The sequence below is a fragment of the Rhinolophus sinicus genome, chromosome 8 (genome assembly GCF_057876585.1).
Source record: "Rhinolophus sinicus isolate RSI-liver-muscle chromosome 8, RSI-T2T, whole genome shotgun sequence".
In the NCBI taxonomy this organism is placed as follows: domain Eukaryota; kingdom Metazoa; phylum Chordata; class Mammalia; order Chiroptera; family Rhinolophidae; genus Rhinolophus; species Rhinolophus sinicus.
The window spans coordinates 34,319,183-34,341,269 of NC_142508.1; the positions used below are offsets into that span (position 1 = coordinate 34,319,183).

Genomic DNA, 22,087 nt, shown 5'->3' on the forward strand with positions numbered 1-22,087 from the left:
ATTGTTCAAGCCAATATTAAAAAACCTCTTGGGACATTTGGAAATGATTTATGAGTCACATATTCCTCACTTGATAAGAATTCTCAAGTATATCTGTTGATTGCTGACAAACCCAATCCAATCATAAATTAAACGAGTTACTTGTGGCCAAATAATTTCCAAAACAAAATTATAAAAATCTTTTCAACATTTTTAAATTTTAGTTAGCATCATTGCAGTATACTTTACATGCAATAAAATTCACTATTTTTAAGTGACTGCTCTGATGAGATTTGACAAATGTATGTAGTTATAATATAATCACTAGCAGGATGACGATAGAGACTATTTCCCAAACCCCCAAAAGTTCTCTCTGCAGGAATCACTTTCCCCACTCCCTCTTGTCTTGGCAACCACTGGTCTTCATTCTTTCACTAGAATGTCTTTCCTAGATCATATGACTGGAATCACACAGCACCAGTCTTTGGTGTCTGGCTTCTTCCTCTCTCAGAGTCATGAGACAAAATCCCCAGCCCCTTCTCCCAGACGCAGGGGTCAGAACCCCATCCCCTCCTCTCTCAGACCCAGGAGTTTGGGAATCCCAGGCTAATAGGTCCTGGTTTCTGAGCATCGAAATTCTCAAATTCTCCTATAGAGTCTATGAGGGAAGTACTATCGGTGAACACATTCTTAGATGAGGAAACAGGCTGATATATTTGAAAGTCACACAGAGGAGCTCAGTCTGGACGGGGCAGATGCATAATTGGAATCCTACAGCAGTTTCACTTCAGAACCCCACTGCGCCTAGTAGCTCAGAGAGGATGACGTCATTCGAATGGCCCGCAGGCCCCGCCCCCAACCCCCCCGCCCTCAAGACCCCGACCAAGCTCCCGCCTGGTAAACTACCATTCCCAGGAGTAGCCGCGCTCGCAGTCCATCCCCATAGGTCGCGCCCCGGAAGCCCCGCCCCTCGCCCAGTGCCCCGCCCCCCACGCCTATTTCAGAAAGTCACCATTCCAAGCTGCGCCTGCCTTTCCCCACGTGGATCCCTGTCCTCGGGTTCCTTGGAGCGGCGGGTCTGGGGGCGGTCCCGCGTTGCGTCCCGCTCCGGCCGGGCATGAACCGCTATCTTGTGCCGGTGTCTGTGCTGGGCACAGCGGTGGGTGGCGCGGTGTTGCTCAAGTGAGTATGTGGCACTCGTGGGTGATTGCGGGGCGATCGGCAGCCAAGGGAGAGAAGACGGGGTGGAGACTCCTCTCCCACCCAGGAGCCCTCTAGCTCAGCCCACCAGCAGTGTCCTCAGAGAATGTGGGGGGCAAACCGAGGCCCCAAGACGGCAGGTCACGGCCAAGGTCACCCAGAGGAAGGGGCGGATCCGGGCCCTTGTAAACATTTTGGTCTTTCGATAAATTCATTAATTCAGCAAATATTTTTGGAGCAGTTCCCATATGTCACTTTGCTGGCCCAGGTACAAGGAAAATGTATGCCACCGAAGCGCTTGTTATCCGAAATTAGAGAAACAAATAGAATTCTCCAACTCAGTAAACGGAAAGCTGGTATTGCATGGGATGTATACACAGTTCTTGTCTTTCCTAGGCTACTTTACTTTAAAAAGAAAAAAAATGCTACCAAATATTGTATAGAAGCACTGTTCAGTAGAACTTTCTGCGGTGATGGGAATGCTGTGATGTTTTTTATTTGTGCTGTGCGTTACATGGGGCTATTGAGACCTTAAAGTATGGCTATAGTATGCCTGTAGTTAATGTGGTATTGTGTGATACACTTAAAAACTTATTAAGAGGGTAGATCTCAATATAAACATAAATGTTCCTGCCACAGTAAAAAAAATAAAAAGATTAGCAATATGTAATGTTTATTAGTTACACAAGAGAAGAGATTGTCGGGGAGTTACGCCAGAAAATAATTGGAATTTTGAATTAGTTTCTTTTTTTTTAAGGGCATGAAGGATAGACTAAATCTCTGTGAATAATCACCTTTGGATTTATTTATCTGCTCTATGATGAGGCTTCATTTTGAACTTGTTCCTCCTGATCTGATAATGTCTTTTCAATTTAGTTGGCGGGTATCTTGTTATTTATAATTCACTAAACTACTGCTGCTGTAAATATGAACTAGATATTTTTGGAAATCTCTAGAAAATGGAATAAAAAATATAGAATTATGGTAATAAAATTCATTGGCCGATTGGCCGCTGTTTTTATTTTTATTCATACCATTGTCTTTCAGTTCTGAAAAAGCTAAAAATAAATAAAGTGCCACTATGGGGAGAATGAAAAATAACTGAATGCCCTGGAAAGGAAAACATGGCTATTTATTTTTAATTTAAATTAGAAATTAGCCTCAGGTGACTAGTGGGCCACCATATTGAACAGTGCCCTTCTCTTGTGTGGAGATGGCATTTTTTTATTTGGCCAGTGCCCTATTGGTGACATTTGGTGGTTTCTGTATTGTTTTTGGATAGCTTTGGTTTTTCACAGAATGTGAAAGAATTCACAAAACTCAGAAAAGTAGGAAAATAAGAAAAGGTTTATTGAGAGTTGGGCAGCAAGGATGCCCATGGCAGTGTCTAGAGAAGATGGATGCGCTGATGAGAAGGAGAAACAATGGCAGAGGAGTTGCTGGGGACAGAGTCTAGAGTAGACAGCTGTCATGGGTTTCTGTTTAGCGGGGTTTTATATTTTTCTATGCAGGATGTAGGGTGTTGGTCAGCTTGCAGGGGGTTGCCATTATAATTCGACTCCTCTAGGAGCCATCCCGTTCCCATCCATAATGGATGCAGGGTGCTCGTCAGCTTGCAGTGGACTTCTTCCAGGAATTGTTCTCTTCCCATCTATAATGGGTGTTTGTTTGATTGCAGGGGTTGCCGTTGCTGTTGGCCTCATTTGGGAACTGTTCTGTTCCCATCTATGATGGATGTAAGGTGCTTGTTGGCTTGCAGGTGCAGTGCTAGCTGGGAGATTCAGAGCCACACAATTTTTTAAGTTCGTTTTTGTTAACACAAGCTTGTTCCTGTTAACTCTTTGCTTGTCTCATTAATTTCCAGTTTTTAGCCTCTGGGGAATATGAGTATAGTAGCAGCATCATGGCACCCCCCAAGGATGTGCACATGCTATGCTCAGAACCTGTGAATATGTTCCCTTACCTGTCAAAGCAGATGTCATTGAGTTAAGGACCTTGAGATGAGGTGAACTTGGATTATCCAGGTGGGCCCACTTACGTCACAAGGGGGAGGCAGGAGAGTCAGAGTTAGAGATTTGAAGGAGGAGGAAGGGGCCACCAGCTAAGGAATGCTGGAGGCCCCTAGAAGCTGGAAAAGGCGAGGGACTGGATTTTGCCCTGGAGCTTCCAGAAGGAACAGACTCTGCTGAAACCTTGCTTTTATTCCAGTGAGGCCTGCAGAACTGTAGGAGAATACATTTGCCCGGTTTTAACCACTGAGCTTGTGGTAGTTTGTTACATCAGCCATAGGACATGAATATAGGGGGTCTTTATAAAAAAAACAATTGTCACATCCTTGAGGCTTCCCAAAGGCAGACTGTGCTCCGCCCTTTACCTGTAACATGACCACGGCCCCAAGGAGTTATGTGATGTCCTTTCTGTCTTTCAGTTTGGGGAAGTCAAGGCTCAGAGGGGTCATGTGCCCAAGGTCAAAGCAGTCGGGGTAACCTGTGGTGAATGGACAGACAGATGGAACTGACTGTGCTGTTTCTTACCTTTAGGGATTATGTTGCCGGTGGGGCTTGTCCCAGCAAGGCCACCATTCAGGGGAAGACCGTCATTGTGACGGGTGCCAACACAGGCATTGGGAAGCAGACTGCTTTGGAGCTGGCCAGAAGAGGTGAGGTCCTGCTGTCTCTGCAGGGGCTTGGGGCGTGAGACTGGCGATGGAGGGTGTGCTTCCCCAGGGGATGTGAAGGTCACCCGATTCTTTTGCCTGCAAGTAGCAGAAACCATACTCACACTGGCTTAAGCCAAAAAGGCTGGTGACCCTGGATGAGGTAAGGTGGGGTTCAGGGTATCAGAGGAGGCTGTGGATACTCAGCAATTTTCGGTTTTAGTTTTTTTCTGCGTTGGCCTCTTTTTTTCCTACTTCAGATGGATTTGGCCCTAATGGCTGGCTCGGGATCTGGGTCAGAGGTAAAGGTCAAGACCTGGCTTCAGGCTCTTCTAGGTGTACTGGTCAGGCATTTTGTAGAAGGCCTTCGATTTGGGTATTCAGAGTTTTTCTCAAAGTCAGTCTGGGGTTTGGGAGGAATTCCATAGAGGAGAGGTGCCCTCCTCATCGCACACGGGTCTGTTTTGAAGTTAGCACGAATGGGATTTCCTGAGGGGTCAGGCATGAGAAAGGGCAGAATCAGGGTTTTTGGTCTGAGCAGCTGGAAGGCCAGAGCTGATTGGCTGGGACAGGAAGGCTGAGGCAGGTATGAGGGTGAGGGCACAGTGGACACTTTCTCTGGGCTTGTTGAGTCACAGAGGCCAGGGACTAGGCCCAAGTCACCTGTCTACCCCTGAGGTCAGAGTGGTGGGACGCTATGATGGGCAGCCCCACAGCACCACAGGGGTTTCCCCAAGGGAGGACATGTGCTCCTCTCAGGATAAGGTCAGAAGGGAAATTGGGAAGACATACCCACCGCTGTCCTGAGGGCTGGGATACCACTGGGAAGACGTACAGATTCAGGCGTCCGAGGAGTTCCATTTTGGACAGTGTGAGGGGGCAGTGGAATGTATAGGAGGGGCTGGGTCCCCTGTGGGTGGGATAAGCCACACAGGCCCACATGGTCCTCTCAGTCCTTGCTTTCTGTTCTCACTTTTCTAATTTTTTAAAGTTATTTTTATGTCTATGTTGAGATTTAATCCACATACCACACAATTCACTCATTGAAAAATGTGCACTTCAGGGATTTGTGGTATAGTCACAGAGTTGTGCAACCATTGCCACTCTCAATTTTAGAACATTTTCATCACCCCCAAACAAAACCTTGCCTCCCTTAGTCATCACCCCCCCAATTGGCTTCCCCTCCCTAGGAAACCATTAATCTACCTTCTATGGATTTGACTGTTGTGGACATTTCATATAAATAGAACCATACACTATATGTCCTTTGGCGTCGGGCTCTTTTCACTCAGCCTTAGGTTCTGTGTTGCAGGATGTATCCATACTCCACTCATTTTTCATGGCTGAATAATATTCCACTCTATGGACAGACTGTGTTTTGTTTATCCACCATCTGTTGATGGACTCTTGGGTTGTTTCTACCTTTCTACTGTTGTGCATAGTGCTGCTGTGGACACGTTTTTGTGCGGACTTCGGTTTTCATTTGCACTGGGTGTACGTATCTAGGAATGGATCCTTTTTTTAAAAAAATTTTTTTGCTATCCTGGGCTTCCAGGAGGCAACATCATCCTGGCCTGTCGAGACATGGAGAAGTGTGAGGCGGCGGCAAAGGACATTCGCAGGGTGACCCTGAATCACCATGTCAACGCCCGGCACCTGGACTTGGCCTCTTTGAAGTCCATTCGAGAGTTTGCAGCCAAGATCACTGAAGGTAGGAGGGAGGGCGCTGGCCTGTGGGGAGGGTCTCGGGTGGCCAGGCTCTGAGGAGCAAATTAAACCAGGCCTGGACCTCATCGCCCACAGAGCCAAAAATATTTACTACCTGGTCTTTCCCAGAGAGAGTTTGCTGACTCCTGCTCTTTAGGAAAATGAACTCCTGCATTAGCTTGGATCCTACAAGAAGTAGAAGCCAAGATGGGAGTTGGAGGAGGAGTTAGCCATGGAAGAGGGGCAGAAGCAATGATTCATCCATTGTTTCTTGCGGCTTTCTGGCTCTCAGGTGATGCCAGGGACAGAGATGAGTCAGATTCAGGCTTTGCCTCCAAGGAGTGCCCGGTCCGGCAGGGACACAGCCATGACAACCTTGCACTGCTGGAGGACCCACAGGCACAGTGCAGACTCTCTGACCTCCCACTTTTTTGCTGGGCATTCTTTTCGCAAATCCAGGTATCAGGCTGGTGTTTTTCAGCACTTCTGTTGCATTAGTTGGTTACTCACGCTTTTTGCTTCCCATCTGGTGTTTTTAGAACTATTCACGTATTTATTTTTTTGAATAGGAATAACCTTTCCAGGAATAAACATTCAGGAAGTACAAACAAGGAGACAGAGACAGGTCTCCCTGCCACTCCTGCCCCTAGCTACTCAGACTCCTTCCTCACGTGTGTTCAGTTCTCCCCCATGTGTCTTGCTGGAGACAGTTTATGCATTTATAAAGCAGGCAGGTGTATACACCTCCCCTTGGCTTTTTTGTACAAATCAGAGCCTGTTATACGCCTGGTGGTCCATGATCTTTGTCCCCCATTGTCTCTTAGAGATCGGTTTTAGGCAGAGTGTCCCAGTTCTTGCGGCTATATTGTATTTCTTCATTCTTTTTTTGCAGCTACATTGTGTTCCATTGTGTGGATCTGACGAGTGATGTTACTGGTTCTCTACCAATGGCCACTTGGCTTCCAGGTTTTCAGGGCTACAGGCACTGCTGCTGTGAACATTCTCGTATATCTGTTATTTCTCACACATGTGAGGGTCTCTGCAGATCTTGAACAACCTCTTCCTTTCCACCCAGCTCTGTATTAAATGAAAGCAGGAAAGCTAGTGGGGAGACAGCAGCTATTGCTCAGAAGTGGTGAAGAAATAAACATTCATGGGGTGTTTTTTTTTAACCCCTGATGCAAAGAAATACATGTTTGTTGTGGACAATCTATTAAAATCCTGAACAGTAAGTAAGAAAGAACTAAACACCTTTGATTGCACACCAGCCCTAAGGGAGTCACTGTTAACCTTTTTCCCCCCTCTACATCGTGAAGCTTTCATCTTGAAAACATAGCTGGTCTTCTTTATTTTAACAATACAAATTAATAATATGCAGGAAGAATTGCAGGGGGGAAACTGAGTCACAGAGGAGCTGTATAACTTAGCTGGGATCATACTGGTCAGGGTAGAGCTGGGGGACTCGAACCCCCCTCTGATAGGCTCCAGAGCTTGTGATCCTGATGGGTGTGCCACACCCCCTTCCCCTCAAATAGAGAACAAAATAGAAGCTCTGTTTATTAGGTGCTACATGACTAATTCATTATTTTCATTGATCCCAAAACCATTTTGGGAATGTTATGGGTTCTGTTGTATCCTCCCAAAAAAGACATGTTGGAGGGATCCTACCCTCAGTACCTCAGACTGTCACCTTATTTGGAGAGGGGAATCTTTACAGAGGTAACCAAGTGAAAATGAGGTCATTAGGGTGGGCCCTAATCCATCTGACTGGAGTCCTTATAAGAAGAGATTAGCACACAGACATGTACAGAGGGAGGGCCACGCGAGGAATCAGGGAGGTGGCTGTGTACAAGATAAGGAGAGAGGCCTGGAACAGATTCTCCCTCATGGCCTCAGAGGGAACCAGCCCTGCGACACCTTCCAGCCTCCAGGACTGGGGGACGATAGATTTCTGTTTTCAAGCCACCCTGTGTGAGGCCAGAGATCAAGGTATCGGCAGGACTGCACTGGATAGAATTTTTCCTCAGATTTCCAGCTTCTGGTGGTGGCCGTCAATCCTGGTGTTCTTTGGCTTCTAGCTGCATCTTTCCACTCTCTGCCTTTGTCATCACACCATGGTCTCCCCATGTGCATGTCTGTGTCCAAATTTCCCTGTCTTATAAGGACACCAGTCATGTTCGATAGGGCCCACCCTATGTCCTCATCTTTACTTGATTATTTATGCAAAGACTCTGTTTCCAAAGAAAGATCACATTCACAGGTTCCGGGTAGACATGAATGTTTGGGGAACACTGGTCAGCCCAGCAGGTATGGAGCTGACACGTTTGCCCTGACCTTTGCCTTCCAGAGGAGCAGCAAGTACACGTCCTGGTCAACAATGCGGCCGTGATGCGGTGCCCCCACTGGGCCACGGAGGACGGCTTTGAGATGCAGCTTGGCGTTAACTACCTGGGTGAGGCCACAGGCTGCGTGGTATTGCTGTCAGCCTGGGATGTGGGCGGGTCCCCAGTGGGCCAAACACAGGCTCACAGTGCAGGTGGGAGGTCCCTTCCTCCATTCTCCAAGGCGTCCGGGTCACCTGGTAGCTTGGGGTTGCCTGACCACCTCTGGATGTTCAGTCTTTCGGAACCTCTATCAGTCTCTTGACATCTTGTCCCTTTGTCCGTCCTCCAGTCTTTGTCTTTCAGTTATGCTGTCAGTCTATTTGTTGTCACCCTGAATGCACCTAGGGTTCTGTTAATAAGGGCAAAGAGTCAGTGGGTCATACTGGATAAGGGCCCACCCTAATGATCTTACTTTAATTGCCTCTGTAAAGAACCCAGATCCCATCTACAAATAAGGTAACATTCTGAGGTTCTGGAGGGTTGGACTTCAACATATGTTTTAGTGGGGAGAAGGATACAATTCAACCCTAAACACACATATTACTATCATTCATGCCCTATTGGTTGGTATTCAGTCACATGACCTGATGTAGCTGCAAAGGAGTCTGGGAAATGTAGTCTTTCACTGGGCAGTCTTGTGCAAAGCCAAAAATCATATTACTAAAGAAGAAATGGAGAAAATATTTTGGGAGACAGAAGGCAGTCTTTTTCCCAGTTGACCTCATAGAGTTATCAAAGGGCTTGACATTTGGGGTTGGATAATTCCTTGTGGGGACTGTCCTGTGCATTGTAGAATGTTGAGCAACATCCCTGGCCTCTACCCAATAGATGGCAGTAATGTCCCCATTTCACTCTGCAGTTGTGACAACCAAAATTGTCTCCAGATAATGCCAAATATTCCGGGGGGGCAAAATTACATCCGATTGGGAACCTTGTGTTATTAGGAGGGTGAAATAAGGTAATGTTCTCAGTAGGGTCCTAGGCATGTGGTAAGAGTTCAGTAAAAGTTATCTTTTTGTTATTTTTCATCCAGGTCACTTTCTTCTGACAAACTTACTGCTGGACAAGCTGAAGGCCTCGGCCCCTTCACGGATCATCAACCTCTCATCTTTGGCCCACGTTGCTGGGCACATAGACTTTGATGACTTGAACTGGGAGAAGAGGAAGTATGACACTAAAGCGGCCTACTGCCAGAGTAAGCTGGCCGTCATCCTCTTCACCAAGGAGCTGAGCCGGCGGCTGCAAGGTGCGAGTGTGGCCTCCTTCTTCCTTTAGCTCTCAGCCTGGAACAGTTCTGCTGTGACCCTGGGCTGATGAGAGGTCACGCACTGGCTCCAGGACAGAGTAGGCAAGTGAATGACACACATGTTAGCGGGCTCCCCACTGGTGCCTGAAGCAGACCATCACTAATCAATCACAGGCTTCTTCCCTGCTCATCCAGGACAGGCATCTGAGCCTTTGGTGCTCCAGGCCAGTGGACATTTGGCAATCTCTTTGGCTGTCATTTCAGGGAGTGGGGACGGGTGGACTTTGCTACTGGCATCTGGTGGACAGAATCCAGAGATGCTGTTCAATATCCTACAGTGCACAGGGTAAAGAATGATTGGATCTCAACATCCATAGTGCTGAAGTTTAAAAGTCTGCCCTTCACTCTTCCTTCTCAAAGTGGACCAGCAGCATCAGCTCACCTGGAAGCTTGTCATAATTGCAGCATCTCAGACCCCACCCTGATCCACTGCTTCAGACTTTCTGCGGGGTGGGGCCAGTGGTCTGGGTTTTTCCGGCCCTCCGTGTTATTTTTACACACACGCTCAGGTTGAAAGGCTCTGCTCTGGGCAGCCATGAAACAGAGCTGTCTTGCAAGATGAGACTACCTGTCATGGAGACTTCAGAGCAAGAAGGTGGTGTGGGTTTGAGGGTAGGAAATGGGAGACCCCCAGGGCTCAGGGTGGGCAGCATCAGGCTTCCTGGGAAGGAGTGAACCTGGTGTCTGACCCCCTCCCCACTCCTATTCTTCCTTTCTCTCCCCAGGCACAGGAGTGACCGTCAATGCTTTGCACCCCGGTGTGGCCAGGACAGAACTGGGCAGACACACAGGCATGTATAACTCTGCCTTCTCCAGCTTCATGCTTGGTAAGTCCCCACTCGGCGTGGGGTCCCTTAGCTGAACCCCTGCCCTCTCAGCAGGGGCCCAGGACCCTCCTCAGTGTATTAGCCATAGGATATGTATAGATATTTAGGGAGATTTATTAGAAGAGATTGGCTCATGATTTATGGAGGCTGAGAAGCCCCACCATCTGCCATCAGCATGCTGGAGACGCAGGACAGCCGGTGGTGTAGTTCTAGTCCACACCCAAAGGCCTGAGAACCAGGGGAGCTGGTGGTGTAAGCCCCAGTTTGAGTTTGATGGCCAGCAGTGCCGATACCTGAGGGCAGAAGGAGGTGGATGTCCTAGTTCAAGCAGAGAGAGAGTGAGCGAATTCACCCTTCCTCACCTTTTTGTTCTATTCTGGCCCTGAACTAAGTGCATGCTGCCCAGGAATAAACGGATTTCCTTTATTTAGTCTAAGGATTCAAATGCTTACCTTTTCTGGTCATACCCTCAGACACACCCATAAGTAAGGTTTTACCAGCTCTCTAGGTGTCCCTTAGCCCAGCCAAGTTGACATATAAAATTAATCACACTCAGGGACTATTCTCAGGGGCTTTGCTCTGCCCTCTCCCCTGTATCTTCCATGGTACCAAGAACAAGTCACTTTTCTATGTCGATCTGGCTAGCCAGCCTCAGAATAGTCCCAGGAAACAGTCCAGAGTCCATCTGATGAGAAAACCGTGTCTCAGAGGAGGAGCCTGTAGAAGCCCACTGCTGGTGTCTGGCTGTGCTCAGGGTAACCTAAGCTTCACCTGAAACTAGCTGTGCTACTCTGCGAGGCTTACCTCTCAGCCTCAGTTTACTCCTGCAACGTGAGGACCAGCATAGTACCTGCCTCACAGTTGCTGGGAGGTTTAGATGAGACCTCCCTTAAAAAGGCCAGCACAGTGCCTGGCCCAGATTTAAGCTGAGTAAATAATTAGAACTTTATAACTGGATTTGTAATCCTGAGAAACATTTGGTAGGTGAGTGCCAAGTGTCAAGGGTCTTAGGCTGAGGCTGGCACTGGAGGTGCTCAACAAATACATGTTATTTTAAAGCACGATGGGGCAGGGTGGGACTCAGGGCTGACTGAGAGGACAGAGGCCTTCCATCTGCCTGGGAAAGCCAGGGAGGCTTCCTGGGGGAGGCAGCTTTTGGGTTAGTCCCTGCATCTGGAGGGATTTGGCTAGGCAGTGCGAGGGAAGGGACTTCCTGGTGGAGGGCACCCTAGGAACAAAGGCCTGGAACTGGGCTCTGTGGGACTACAGGCCAATGTCTGGCCTCAGTGGGCCCTGTGTCCTGGGGGTGGTGTAGGGCTTTCTGTGTCTTCCTCTTTGAGTGTGTGTGGACTGAATGTTCTGTGGGCTGACTGCAGGACCCATCTTCTGGCTGCTGGTCAAGAGCCCCCAGCTGGCGGCCCAGCCCAGCACTTACCTGGTGGTGGCGGAAGAACTGGAAGGTGTTTCTGGAAAGTACTTCGATGGACTTAAAGAGAAAGCTCCGGCCCCTGAGGCTGAGGATGAGGAGGTAGCCCAGAGACTTTGGGCTGAAAGTACCCGCCTGGTGGGCTTGGAGGTGTCTCATGGGTCCTCTGTGAGGGGAGAGCCCCTCCCCAAATAACCTGGGAGCAGGTGTGAAAGCCACCAGGGAGGCAGAGTCATCAGGATGGAGCAAGACCAAGGATAACTGCCATGCCCACATCACCCTCTAGGTGGCAGTATTGACACTGTATGGGCCTCAAGATGTTAAGGAACGTGGCTGCCATACCCGCTTAACCCTCTAGGTGGCAGCATTGGCCAAGGAATGCTGGCTGCCATGCCCACATCACCCTCTAAATGGCAGTATTGACCTGGTTTTTTTTTCTCTTTTGTGGCCACAGTGGATTGGACTTCAGGTGGGCACCTTACCCAGGGGTTGGCTGGGGCACTGTGCCTGCCGAGAGGAGCCAGCTCCCTCTGGTGTGGGCCACAGTGGGGGACCGTATGACCATGGACAAGTTGTCTGACAGACACGGGTGAGTTCACGGTTCCCTGTGGGACCTTGTACAGCTCCAGCCTCCTCTCTGAGTCTCGGTTTCTCCAACTGTAGAATGTGTGCAGTATCTTGACTACCTCACAGGATGGCGTGATGCCAAACAAGTAATTTCTTGGCTCAGGGAATAGTAGCTGTGCATTCCTTCCCAGAGGAAGTTTACTGAGGGTCTTACATAAGCCAGACCTGGCCTTGTTATCTCCCAGTCATGCCCTGGACAACAGCTGCTGCTGCTGAGTACCCCGGATGCCTGGGGTCATGACCTTTCCTTGGCCCGTAGACTCTCAAGCTTATTCTTTAAAAAGATTAATAATAGAACATCTAGCTGAGTCACAGGTTTTATTTTCTTCCTCCATGCCAGTGAGGAAGTGCCAACGAGCTGAACAAGAACAACTCATGTATTTCTTCCTTTTGGGAAACTCAGACGTCAGTTTAAATATCAGGGCAATAAAACATGTTCAGATGTTTAGAGGTGAAAGTGCTTCCCTCTTTTTATGTGGCGACAGTCATTGATGTCTAGCTGTCTTCTGTGTTAGAAACAGGGCTGGCACTCAGCTCAGGCACAGATTCGAGGGGGGATGGCACCAAAAGCTCAGTAAGCCAGATAAACATTTTAACATTAAAAAATGTAATATTTAATATTTACCGTACTTTGGGAGGTCAGGGGTGCTGCATCACATCCTGCAATCCACAGAACAGCACAGAATGACCGGCCCTGGATGCCAGCAATGGGGGGGGGGGGGAAGGGGAGAGTGGTGGAGGCTGAATCAAAGACACCCAACACTTTATAAATCCAGTTAGTTTTCTTTCTGTTACTGTGGGAACAGAGTTAGAAGTGCAGTTTCCAGGCTCTCGCTCTCACGTGGAAAAGTGCTCACTTGGGTAGTAAATGGCCATCAACTGTGATCAGATGGCCATCAGCTGTGGCTAGTTGGCCGTCAGCTGTAACCAGTGAACCATTGGCCACTAATATAACTGCTGTGGCTACGCTAGCAGCAAATGGGGGCTAGCAATAAGATGGTGGCTGAGCTAGCAAGCGCGGATTGCAGTTAGCAAGTGAGGTTGGTTGGCAGAGAAGCGAACGGTGGATTGTGGATTGTGTGGCTCCTGCTTCCTGTGTCTCGAACCCAGCCACCAGCGAGAATATAGTGGTATGACTCCCTTATCTATGGCTCTGTGGGTGTTCCATTTTGGCCTCACCATGTGTCGTGCGAGGCGGCCTGCGGGGTCTCTGGTCCCGCTCCCCACATAAGAACGCAGGATATGGTGAGGCCAAAAAGGAACACCCATGGAGCCATAGATAGGGGAGTCATTCCACTATAGTCTCACTGGAGGCTGGGTCCACATGACCTGCAACCTGCTGTCCGCTTCTCTGCCTGCCAACCAACTGACTGACCAACCAGCACAGCCTTGGCAGTTATATCAGTGGCTAATTGGCTAACTGGTTACAGCTGATGGCCAACTAGCCACACCTGATGGCCATCCAATCACAGTTGATGGCCACTTACTACTTGAACCAACACCTTTCCACGTGAGGCTGAGCCTGGAAATGGCATTCCTGGCTCTGTCCCCACATAAATGCTTGCTGAGGCCCTCCCCCCAGGTTGGGGAGGACTTGGAGCCCTTGCCCTGTGGAGGGGGCACAGATTGTGAGGCTGACAGCCCTCGCGAATGACTGTGGACTATGGGGAATTGCCGTTCATCCCTGATTTGATGGACCGCTTGACTGATTGCTTGGGAATGTACTACCATGTAGTGGTGGGGTGTCCTGGCATGGCGTGGCGTGGCGGAGTGTGGATTACAGATTGTAGAGAGGCGGATTGCAGCTAGCAAGTGAGATTGGGCTGGCAATGACAAGTGAACGGCGGGTTGCGGATCGTATGGCTCCTGTTTCCTGTGTCTCCAATCCAGCCGCCAGCGAGACTATAGTGGTATGACTCCCCTATCTATGGCTCCGTGGGTGTTCCTTTTTGGCTTTACCATGTCCTGCGTTCTTATGTGGGGAGCGGGACTAGAGACCCCGCATGACACCCCGCATGACAGGGTCGGTGGGGGAGTTTGGGGGGGAGTCCAGGAAGCTACTGGTTTGACCACCAAATTGGCACCATAAGCTGGGAGCTCGCAGTCACAGCTGAAAGTGTGAGAGCAATTACAAATTTAAAATAAGGCTGAGGGGCTGGCCCGGTGGCTCAGGTGGTTAGAGTTCCATGCTCCTAACTTCGAAGGCTGCCGGTTCGATTCCCACATGGGCCAGTGGGCTCTCAACCACAAGGTTGCCGGTTCAACTCCTCGAATCCCGCAAGGGATGGTGAGCTCGGCCCCCTGCAACTAAGATTGAACACAGCATCTTAAGCTGAGCTGCCTCCCAGATGGCTCAGTTGGTTGGAGTGCAGGCTCTCAACCACAAGGTTGCCAGTTCGATTCCTCAAGTCCCATAAGGGATGGTGGGCAGCACCCCCTGCAACTGAGATTGAACATGGCACCTTGAGCTGAGCTGCCGCTGAGCTCCCGGATGGCTCAGTTGGTTGGAGCACATCCTCTCAACCACAAGGTTGCTGGTTCGACTCCCGCAAGGGATGGTGGGCTGTGCCCCCTGCAACTAGTAATGGCAACTGGACCTGGAGCTGAGCTGCGCCCTCCACAACTAAGACTGAAAGGACAACAACTTGAAGCTGAATGGCACTCTCCACAACTAAGATTGAAAGGACAACAACTTGACTTGGAAAAAAAAAAAGTCCTGGAAATACACACTGTTCCCCAATAAAGTCCTGTTCCCCTTCCCCAATAAAAAATCTTTAAAAAGAAAAAATAAGGCTGAATTCTTCCCATTAGAAATAAGGGAAGTGATGCCTCCCATCTGTTTCTTAGGGCACTTATGTGAGAAAATGTGTAAGTTTTCCTTGCATCCTATAATTCCCGCCATCAAACCCTTTCCCCAGCACTGACGTGTGGATCTCTGTCTTCCCTGTCTTTCCAATCAAATATTTTTGGACTCATCTCAATTTCTGTCCTTCCCTTACAACCCACACTTGACTGGTGAACATGTTTTACTCTTTCTATGTTAGAAAATGATCGCAGTTTGCCCACTTCTCTCCATGCCCTCAGGTGAACTTTGCACATCACTGGATTCCAGCTACATCCTCCCCAACTGTGTTCATCTCCCACGATTGCCTGGCTCTGTGCTGCCTCCATGCTGCAAATAAAGTGGCCTTTTCAAAAGCCATCCAAGGGCAGCACTAGCTCAGGCAAGCCCTCCAAAATCTTTGTTTTGGTTGGTACTTTGAAGAACACAGCCCTTCCTGCAAACCCTGATTCTAGCTCTGACCCTTGCTCTGTCTCCACTCCACTCTAACTTCCTAACAGCTACACTGACTCTGCTTTTACCCTTTGCCTGGAATATTTTTTTTTTTTTGCTAGTCTTTCTCCTCTCTTTCATCTCTCAGAATGTGGCTCGAAAGGCTCCAGGTTTCAAATTCTTTTGCTGGTGCCTGATGGAGAACAGTTTTCCCCATTCATCCCTGGAAGCCCCAGGAGCCCCCTGCCTGGCTTCCCACCCGTCGTCCCCATAGTGTCCTATCACCAGCTGCCTTTCTGTGGTCAGTCTTTAAGGTCTCCCCTCTGGGCCTTCAGCACCTAAGGGGCATCTGATCTCTTAGGTGAATGACTGTGGACTATGGGGTTAGGTATATTGTAGCCCTCTTTCACAAACGATGAACGTGGATGTGGCTTCTCTGAAGCCGAACACTTGCCATTCAGGATAAAAATCAGTATGGAGGTTCCTCAAAAAATTAAAAATAGAACCACCTTATGACCCAGCAATTCCACTTCTATGTATGTATCCAAAGAAATCCAAAACACTAATTCGAAAAGATATGTGCATCCCTTATGTTCATTGCAGCATTATTTATTATAGCCACGATATGAAAGCAGCCTAAGTGTGCACCGATAGATGACTGGATAAAGAAGCGGTGTACATATATACAACGGAATATTGCTTGACCATAAAAAAGAATGAAATCTTGGCATTTGTGACAACACACATGGGATGAGAGGGTATTGTGCTGAGTGAAGTAAGTCAGACAGAAAGACAAATACCATATGACCTCACTTATATGTGGAATCTAAAAAATAAAATAAGTGAACAAACAAAACAGAAACAAACTCATAGACACAGAGAACAAACTGATGGTTGCCAGAGGGGAGGGTTTGGGGAGCTGGGTGAGAAAGGTGATGGGATTACAAGTACAAATTCCCAGTTATAAAATAGTCCCCGGCCTCTTTTGGCCACTGGGGAGCAGAGTGCTGCCATGGGCCCAGTGATCCCCAGGCAGAGGGTCACGCTGGGCTCTGCGTTTCCGAAGCACGTGAAGCACCGCAAGGGCGCCGCGAGTTTGCGTGCCCGTGGACTTCATCCCGTGTCACAGGTACATCAGGGGCATGGGGAAGGATATCATCCATGAACCAGGTTGTGGCATGCCCCTTGCCAAGGTGGTCTTCCGTGATCCATACCCTGTAAGAAGCAGACGGACCTGTTCAATGCTGCCAAAGGCATCCGCACGGGCCAGTTCGTGTACTGCTGAAAGAAGGCTCCGCTGAACACTGGCAGCGTGCTCCTGGTGGGTACCAGGCCCGAGGGCACCATTGTGTGCTGTCTGGAGAAGCCTGGTGCCCTGGGCAAGCTGGCCCAAGCCTCTGGCAACTATGCCACCGCCATCTCCCACAACCCCGAGACCAAAAAGACCCGAGGGAAGCTGCCCTCGGGCTCCAAGAAGGTCATTTCCTCTGCCAACAGAGCTGTGGTCGGTGTGGTGGCCAGAGGTGGCCACATTGACAAGCCCATCCTGAAGGCCGGCCCTGCCTACTGCAAGTACAAGGCAGAGAGTAATTGTTGGCCCCATGTGTAGGGTGTGGCCATGAAGGTTGTGCGGTGTCTACCTGGAACCAAGACTGTGCAGGAGAAAGAGAACTAGGACTGGGAGGCTCAATAAAGCTGTCCTTTTGCCACTAAAAAAACAAAATGAAATGAAATAGTCACAGGATGTAAAGTACAGCATAGTCAATAATACCATGTTTCCCCAAAAATAAGACCTAGCTGAACCATCAGCTCTAATGTGCCTTTTGGAGCAAAAATCAATATAAGACCGGGTCTTATTTTAATATAAGACCCGGTCTTATGTAATATAATATAATATAAGATAGGACTGGGTCTTATATTAATTTTTGCTCCAAAAGATGCATTAGAGCTGATGGTCCGGCTAGGCCTTATATTTGGGGAAAAACGGTATTGTAACAACTATATATGGTGTCAGGGGGTACTAGACTAGTCAGGGAGATCACTTTGTAAATTACATCAATGTGTAACTGCTATGCTGCACACCTGAAACTAATATAATATTGACTGTCAACTGTAATTGGAGAAAAAACAAAACTGAAAAAAAAAAAAGAATGGAGGGACATCAGCAATACATTTAAAAAACATGCCCATCAAAAAATGGAAGCATTAAAAAAAAAAGATTTATTGGGGAACAATGTGTTTTTCCAGGGCCCATCAGCTCCAGGTCATTGTCCTTCAATCTAGTTGTGGAGGGCACAAGCTCACTGGCCCACGTGGGAATTGAACCGGCAACCCTGTTGTCCAGAGCTCTGGCTCTAACCAATTGAGCCATCCAGCCACCCAGCATTTTTTGTTTTAATATGGAAACATAATGTACTTCATTTCTGTTGTCCACATTATAATAAAACCCTTAAACCCTCCACCCCCCAAAAAAGAAGTAGGAGTCAAATAGGGCAAAGAAAAGTTCCTAACAGCGTTTCAGTCTCACACTCCAGGAGCTGTTGAGAGCTGAGCTCTTAGAGCAGCAAAAATTGAACAAGGAAGTGTTTTTCGTGAAGCAACAAAGTTGCAAAATGAAGCAGTTTGACAAGAAGGGTTACTCTTGGGGAGGGTATGTGGAGGGGAGATTTATAGTTTGCCCCCAGTTTTGATGAATTTCTCTTTTCAATTATGCAGTTAAAATAAATAGACCATAATAAAAAAAGGAGATGTGAAGAAGAGGAGAAAAACTGGAGTTGGTATTAAAAATAATTCTTTCAATGAATTTTGACAAAAGGACGTGGAGAAGAAAGTTCTTTCACATAAATGGAATCACAAAATATGAGATCTGACAATTAAGATCGCGAACTGGCTACTGTGCGCTTGGCAAAGTTTCATAACCTTGAAATATCAGGGTCTCACAGCGGTGTTCTTGTCGACATGTGGTGGTGTCTTGCTGAGTGGAGTTCATTATTGTTGTTGTGTGTTTTTGTGTGCCGTCGTGAGAATGTCTGAGCTTGAATTAGAGCAATGAACAAACATTACATTTCTTGTTAAACTTGGCAAGAGTTGAAGTGAAATCAGGGACATGTTAGTCCAAGTTTATGGGGATAATGCCCTGAAGAAAACAGCAATGTACAAATGGATTAAACATTTTGCTGAGGGGTGAGGTGCGTCACTGATGAAGAGAGGTCAAGGCGGCCAGTAACCAGTAGAACTGACGAAAACACTGCAAAACTTCATTGAATTGTATGCCAAAATTGTCGGCTGACTGTGAGAAGCAGAGCAGACCAAGTACACATTGATAGAGAAACAGGAAAATATAGTTTTTTAATTAAAGTTCACTGGGGTGACAATTGTTAGTAAAATTACATAGATTTCAGGTGTACAATTCTGTATTACATCATCTATATCTCACATTGTGTGTTCACCACCAAGAGTCAGTTCTCCTTCCATCACCATATATTTGATCCCCTTTACCCTCATCTCCCACCCCCCACCCCCCTTACCCTCTGGTAACCATTAAACTATTGTCTGTGTCTATGAGTTTTGTTTCTTCATTTGTTTGTCTTGTTCTTTAGTTGCTTTAAGTTTTATGTACCACATGTCAGTGAAATCATGTGGTTCTGTACGACTTATTTCTCTTAGCATTATAACCTCAAGATCCATCCATGTTGTCGCAAATGGCATTATTTCATCCTTTCTCATGGCAGAATAATATTCAGTTAGGAAAATCTTAAGTGAAAATCTTGGCATGAGAAAGGTGTGTGCAAAAATGGTGCCAAAGGAGCTCACAGATAAACAAAAGCACAGGAGAGTCGAAGTTTGCCAAGACCTTTTGGAGAGGCAAGACAATGTTTTGGGCCATGTTATCACTGGTGATGTAACATGGATGTACCAATACGACCCTGAAACAAAGCGTCAAAGTGCACAATGGAAGTCAGCTAATTCTCCATGACTAAAAAAATTCCATCAGTCCAAATTAAGAGTCAAAACGATGTTGCTAACCTTTTTTGATAACAGAGGAATTATTTATTATGAATTTGTACCAACTGGATAAACAGTTCACCAAATTTACTATTTGGAAGTGCTGAAAAGGCTGCGTGAAAAAGGTAGACAAAAACAACCTGAACTTTTTTCCAACAATTCATGGTTCTTGCATCACAACAATGCACCAACTCACACTGCACTGTCTGTGAGGGAGTTTTTAGCCAGTAAACAAATAACTGTATTGGAACACCCTCCCTACTCACCTGATCTGGCCCCCAATGACTTCTTTCTTTACCTGAAGATTAAGGAAATATTGAAAGGAAGATATTTTGATGACATTCAAAACATCTAGGGTAATATAACGAGAGCTCTGATGGTCATTCCAGAAAGAGTTCCAAAATTGCTTTGAAGGGTGAACTAGGTGCTGGTATCAGTGCATAGCTTCCCAAGGGGAGTACTTCGAAGGTGACCATTCAGCAATGAGGTATGTAGCACTTTTTCTAGGATGAGTTCACAAACTTAACTGTCAGACCTTGTATGTGGCCTTTTGTGACTGGCTTATTTCACTCAGTATAATGTCTTCAAGGTTCATCCATGTGGTAGCATGTATTAGAATTTTGTTCCTTTTTGTTTTATTTTTATTTATTTATTTTTGTTAGTTTCAGGTGTACAAAGCAACATAATAGTTAGACATTTAAACTCCTCATAAAGTGATAACCCATTCCCCAAATACTACCCCTCTGACAACTTTATAGCTGTTACAATACCATCGACTATCTTCCCTATGTTGTACTCCACATCCCATGACTGTATACACCTATATATTTAGTTATAGTTGACATTCAATATTATTCTACTTCACCTCAGGTGTACAGTGCAGTGGTCAGGCATCTACACAGTCTATGATGTGATCCCCCTGATAAGTCCAGTGCCCATCTGTCACCTTATATGATCTTTACAACATTGTTGATTATACTCCCTACATTATAGTAACTATCACTTTGTATTTCTTTTTCCCCCCCTTCTTCTACCTCCCCTCCCCACTCCAGTTCAAGCCTTTGTTTCTCAGTCTAGTTGTGTAGGACACAGCTCCCTGGCCCATGCTGGTGTTATGAGCCTTGTGCTCCCCCCAGCTGAGGCAGTTGGTCATCGGTCAGCCGCTCACAGCGGCTCATGGCAGCTGTCGCCTGCTGCCGCCCACTCATGGCAGCACATGGCAGCCCACAACAGCACACACCAACCTCCGGCTGCACACGGAAGCCCACGGCAGCCCAGCTCCAGGGAGAGCTGTCGTTCACAATCTTAGCTGTAGAGGGCGCAGCTCACTGGCCCATGTGGGAATCACCATACCTAGTTATTATAATATTATCGACTATATTCCTTATACTATACCCTACACCCCCATGACTACTGTATAACAACCAACTTGTGCTTCTTAATCCCTTCCCCTTTCACCCATCCTTAATCCCCCTCTCATCTTAAAGAAGTCCCTCTAAGATTCCTGGTAATACTGGTTTGCTGGTGATGAACTCCTTTAGCTTTTTCTTGCCTGGGAAACTCCTTATCTGTCCTTCAATTCTAAATGACAGCCTTGCTGGGCAGAGCAATCTTGGTTGTGTGTCATTGCTTTTCATCACTTGGAATATTTCCTACTACTCCCTTCTTGCCTGCAAAGTTTCTGTTGAGAAATCAGCTTACAGTCTTATAGGGGATTCCTTATAGGTAACTAATTGCTTTTCCTTACTGCTTTTAAAATTCTCTCTTTGTCTTTAATCTTTTGCATTTTAATTATGATGTGTCTTGGTGTTGGCCTCTTTGGGTTTATTTTGTTTGGGACTCTCTGTGCTTTCAGGGCTTGTATGTCTATTTCCTTCACCAGGTTAGGAAAGTTGTCTGTCATTATTTCTTCAAATAGGTTTTCATATTTTTGCTGTCTCTCTTCTCCTTCTGGTATCCCTATAATGTGAATGTTGGTGTGCTTGATATTGTCTCGAAGGTCTCTTAAACTCTCCTCAGTTTTTTGGATTCTTTTTTCTTTTTTGCTGTTCTGGTTGGGTGTTTTCTTCTACCTTATCTTCTATATTGCTGTTTGGATCCTCTGCTTCATATAATCTACTGTTGATTCCCTGTAATATATTCTTTGTTTCCATTATTGTATGCTTTATTTCTGACTGGTTCTTTTTTATGGTTTCCATCTCCATTTGTATGCTTCCTATCTCTCTATTGAAGTTCTCCCTGAGATCACTGAGCATTCTTATAACCAGTGTTTGGAACTCTGCATCTGATAGATTGCTTATCTCCTTTTTGCTTAGTTTTTTTTTCTGGAGCTGTGTTCTGTTTTTTCACTTGGGACATGTCTCTTTTTCTCCCCATTTTGGCTGCCTCCCTGTGTTTGTTTCTATGTATTAGATAGGGCTGCTATGTCTCCCGGTCTTAGTAGAGTGGCCTTATATAGTAGGTGAGCTGTAGGGTTCATTGGTGCAGTCTTTCTGATCACCTGAGCCCTGCACTCCAGGTGTGTCCCATGTGTGGGTTGTGTGTGCCTTCCTTTTGTAGTTGAGCCTTGGTTGATAATTGCACATCAGTGTGAGGGACTGACCCTCGGGCTCACTGGTTGTGAGGACTGGCCCTGACTACAGTGGAAGAGTTGTTGTGCAGGGGCTGATCCTACAGAGCAGGATCTGCCTCAGCAG

The 22,087-nt window shown here is 47.0% G+C and overlaps 1 protein-coding gene and 1 pseudogene across 1 annotated transcript; both read left to right on the forward strand.

Annotated features, from left to right (window-relative positions):
• Positions 1 to 957: 957 nt before the first annotated feature.
• Positions 958 to 12,569, forward strand: RDH13 (retinol dehydrogenase 13). The gene is made up of 7 exons (XM_019710975.3): positions 958 to 1,161; positions 3,720 to 3,838; positions 5,391 to 5,546; positions 7,890 to 7,994; positions 8,960 to 9,172; positions 9,958 to 10,059; positions 11,436 to 12,569. The coding sequence occupies exons 1-7, from the start codon at positions 1,097 to 1,099 to the stop codon at positions 11,678 to 11,680; spliced, it is 1,005 nt and encodes a 334-aa protein (XP_019566534.1). The 5' UTR covers positions 958 to 1,096; the 3' UTR covers positions 11,681 to 12,569.
• Positions 12,570 to 12,724: 155 nt separating this feature from the next.
• LOC109434159 (large ribosomal subunit protein uL2 pseudogene) lies at positions 12,725 to 17,291 on the forward strand (annotated as a pseudogene).
• The last annotated feature ends 4,796 nt before the right edge of the window (positions 17,292 to 22,087 follow it).

Bases quoted from the DNA above. Each gene is read 5' to 3' on its own strand.
- RDH13 (XM_019710975.3), top strand. From the start codon at position 1,097: ATGAACCGCTATCTTGTGCCGGTGTCTGTGCTGGGCACAGCGGTGGGT. The intron at 9,173-9,957 runs GTGCGAGTGTGG...TTCTCTCCCCAG, and splicing joins GCTGAGCCGGCGGCTGCAAG to GCACAGGAGTGACCGTCAAT. The intron at 10,060-11,435 runs GTAAGTCCCCAC...GGCTGACTGCAG, and splicing joins CTTCTCCAGCTTCATGCTTG to GACCCATCTTCTGGCTGCTG.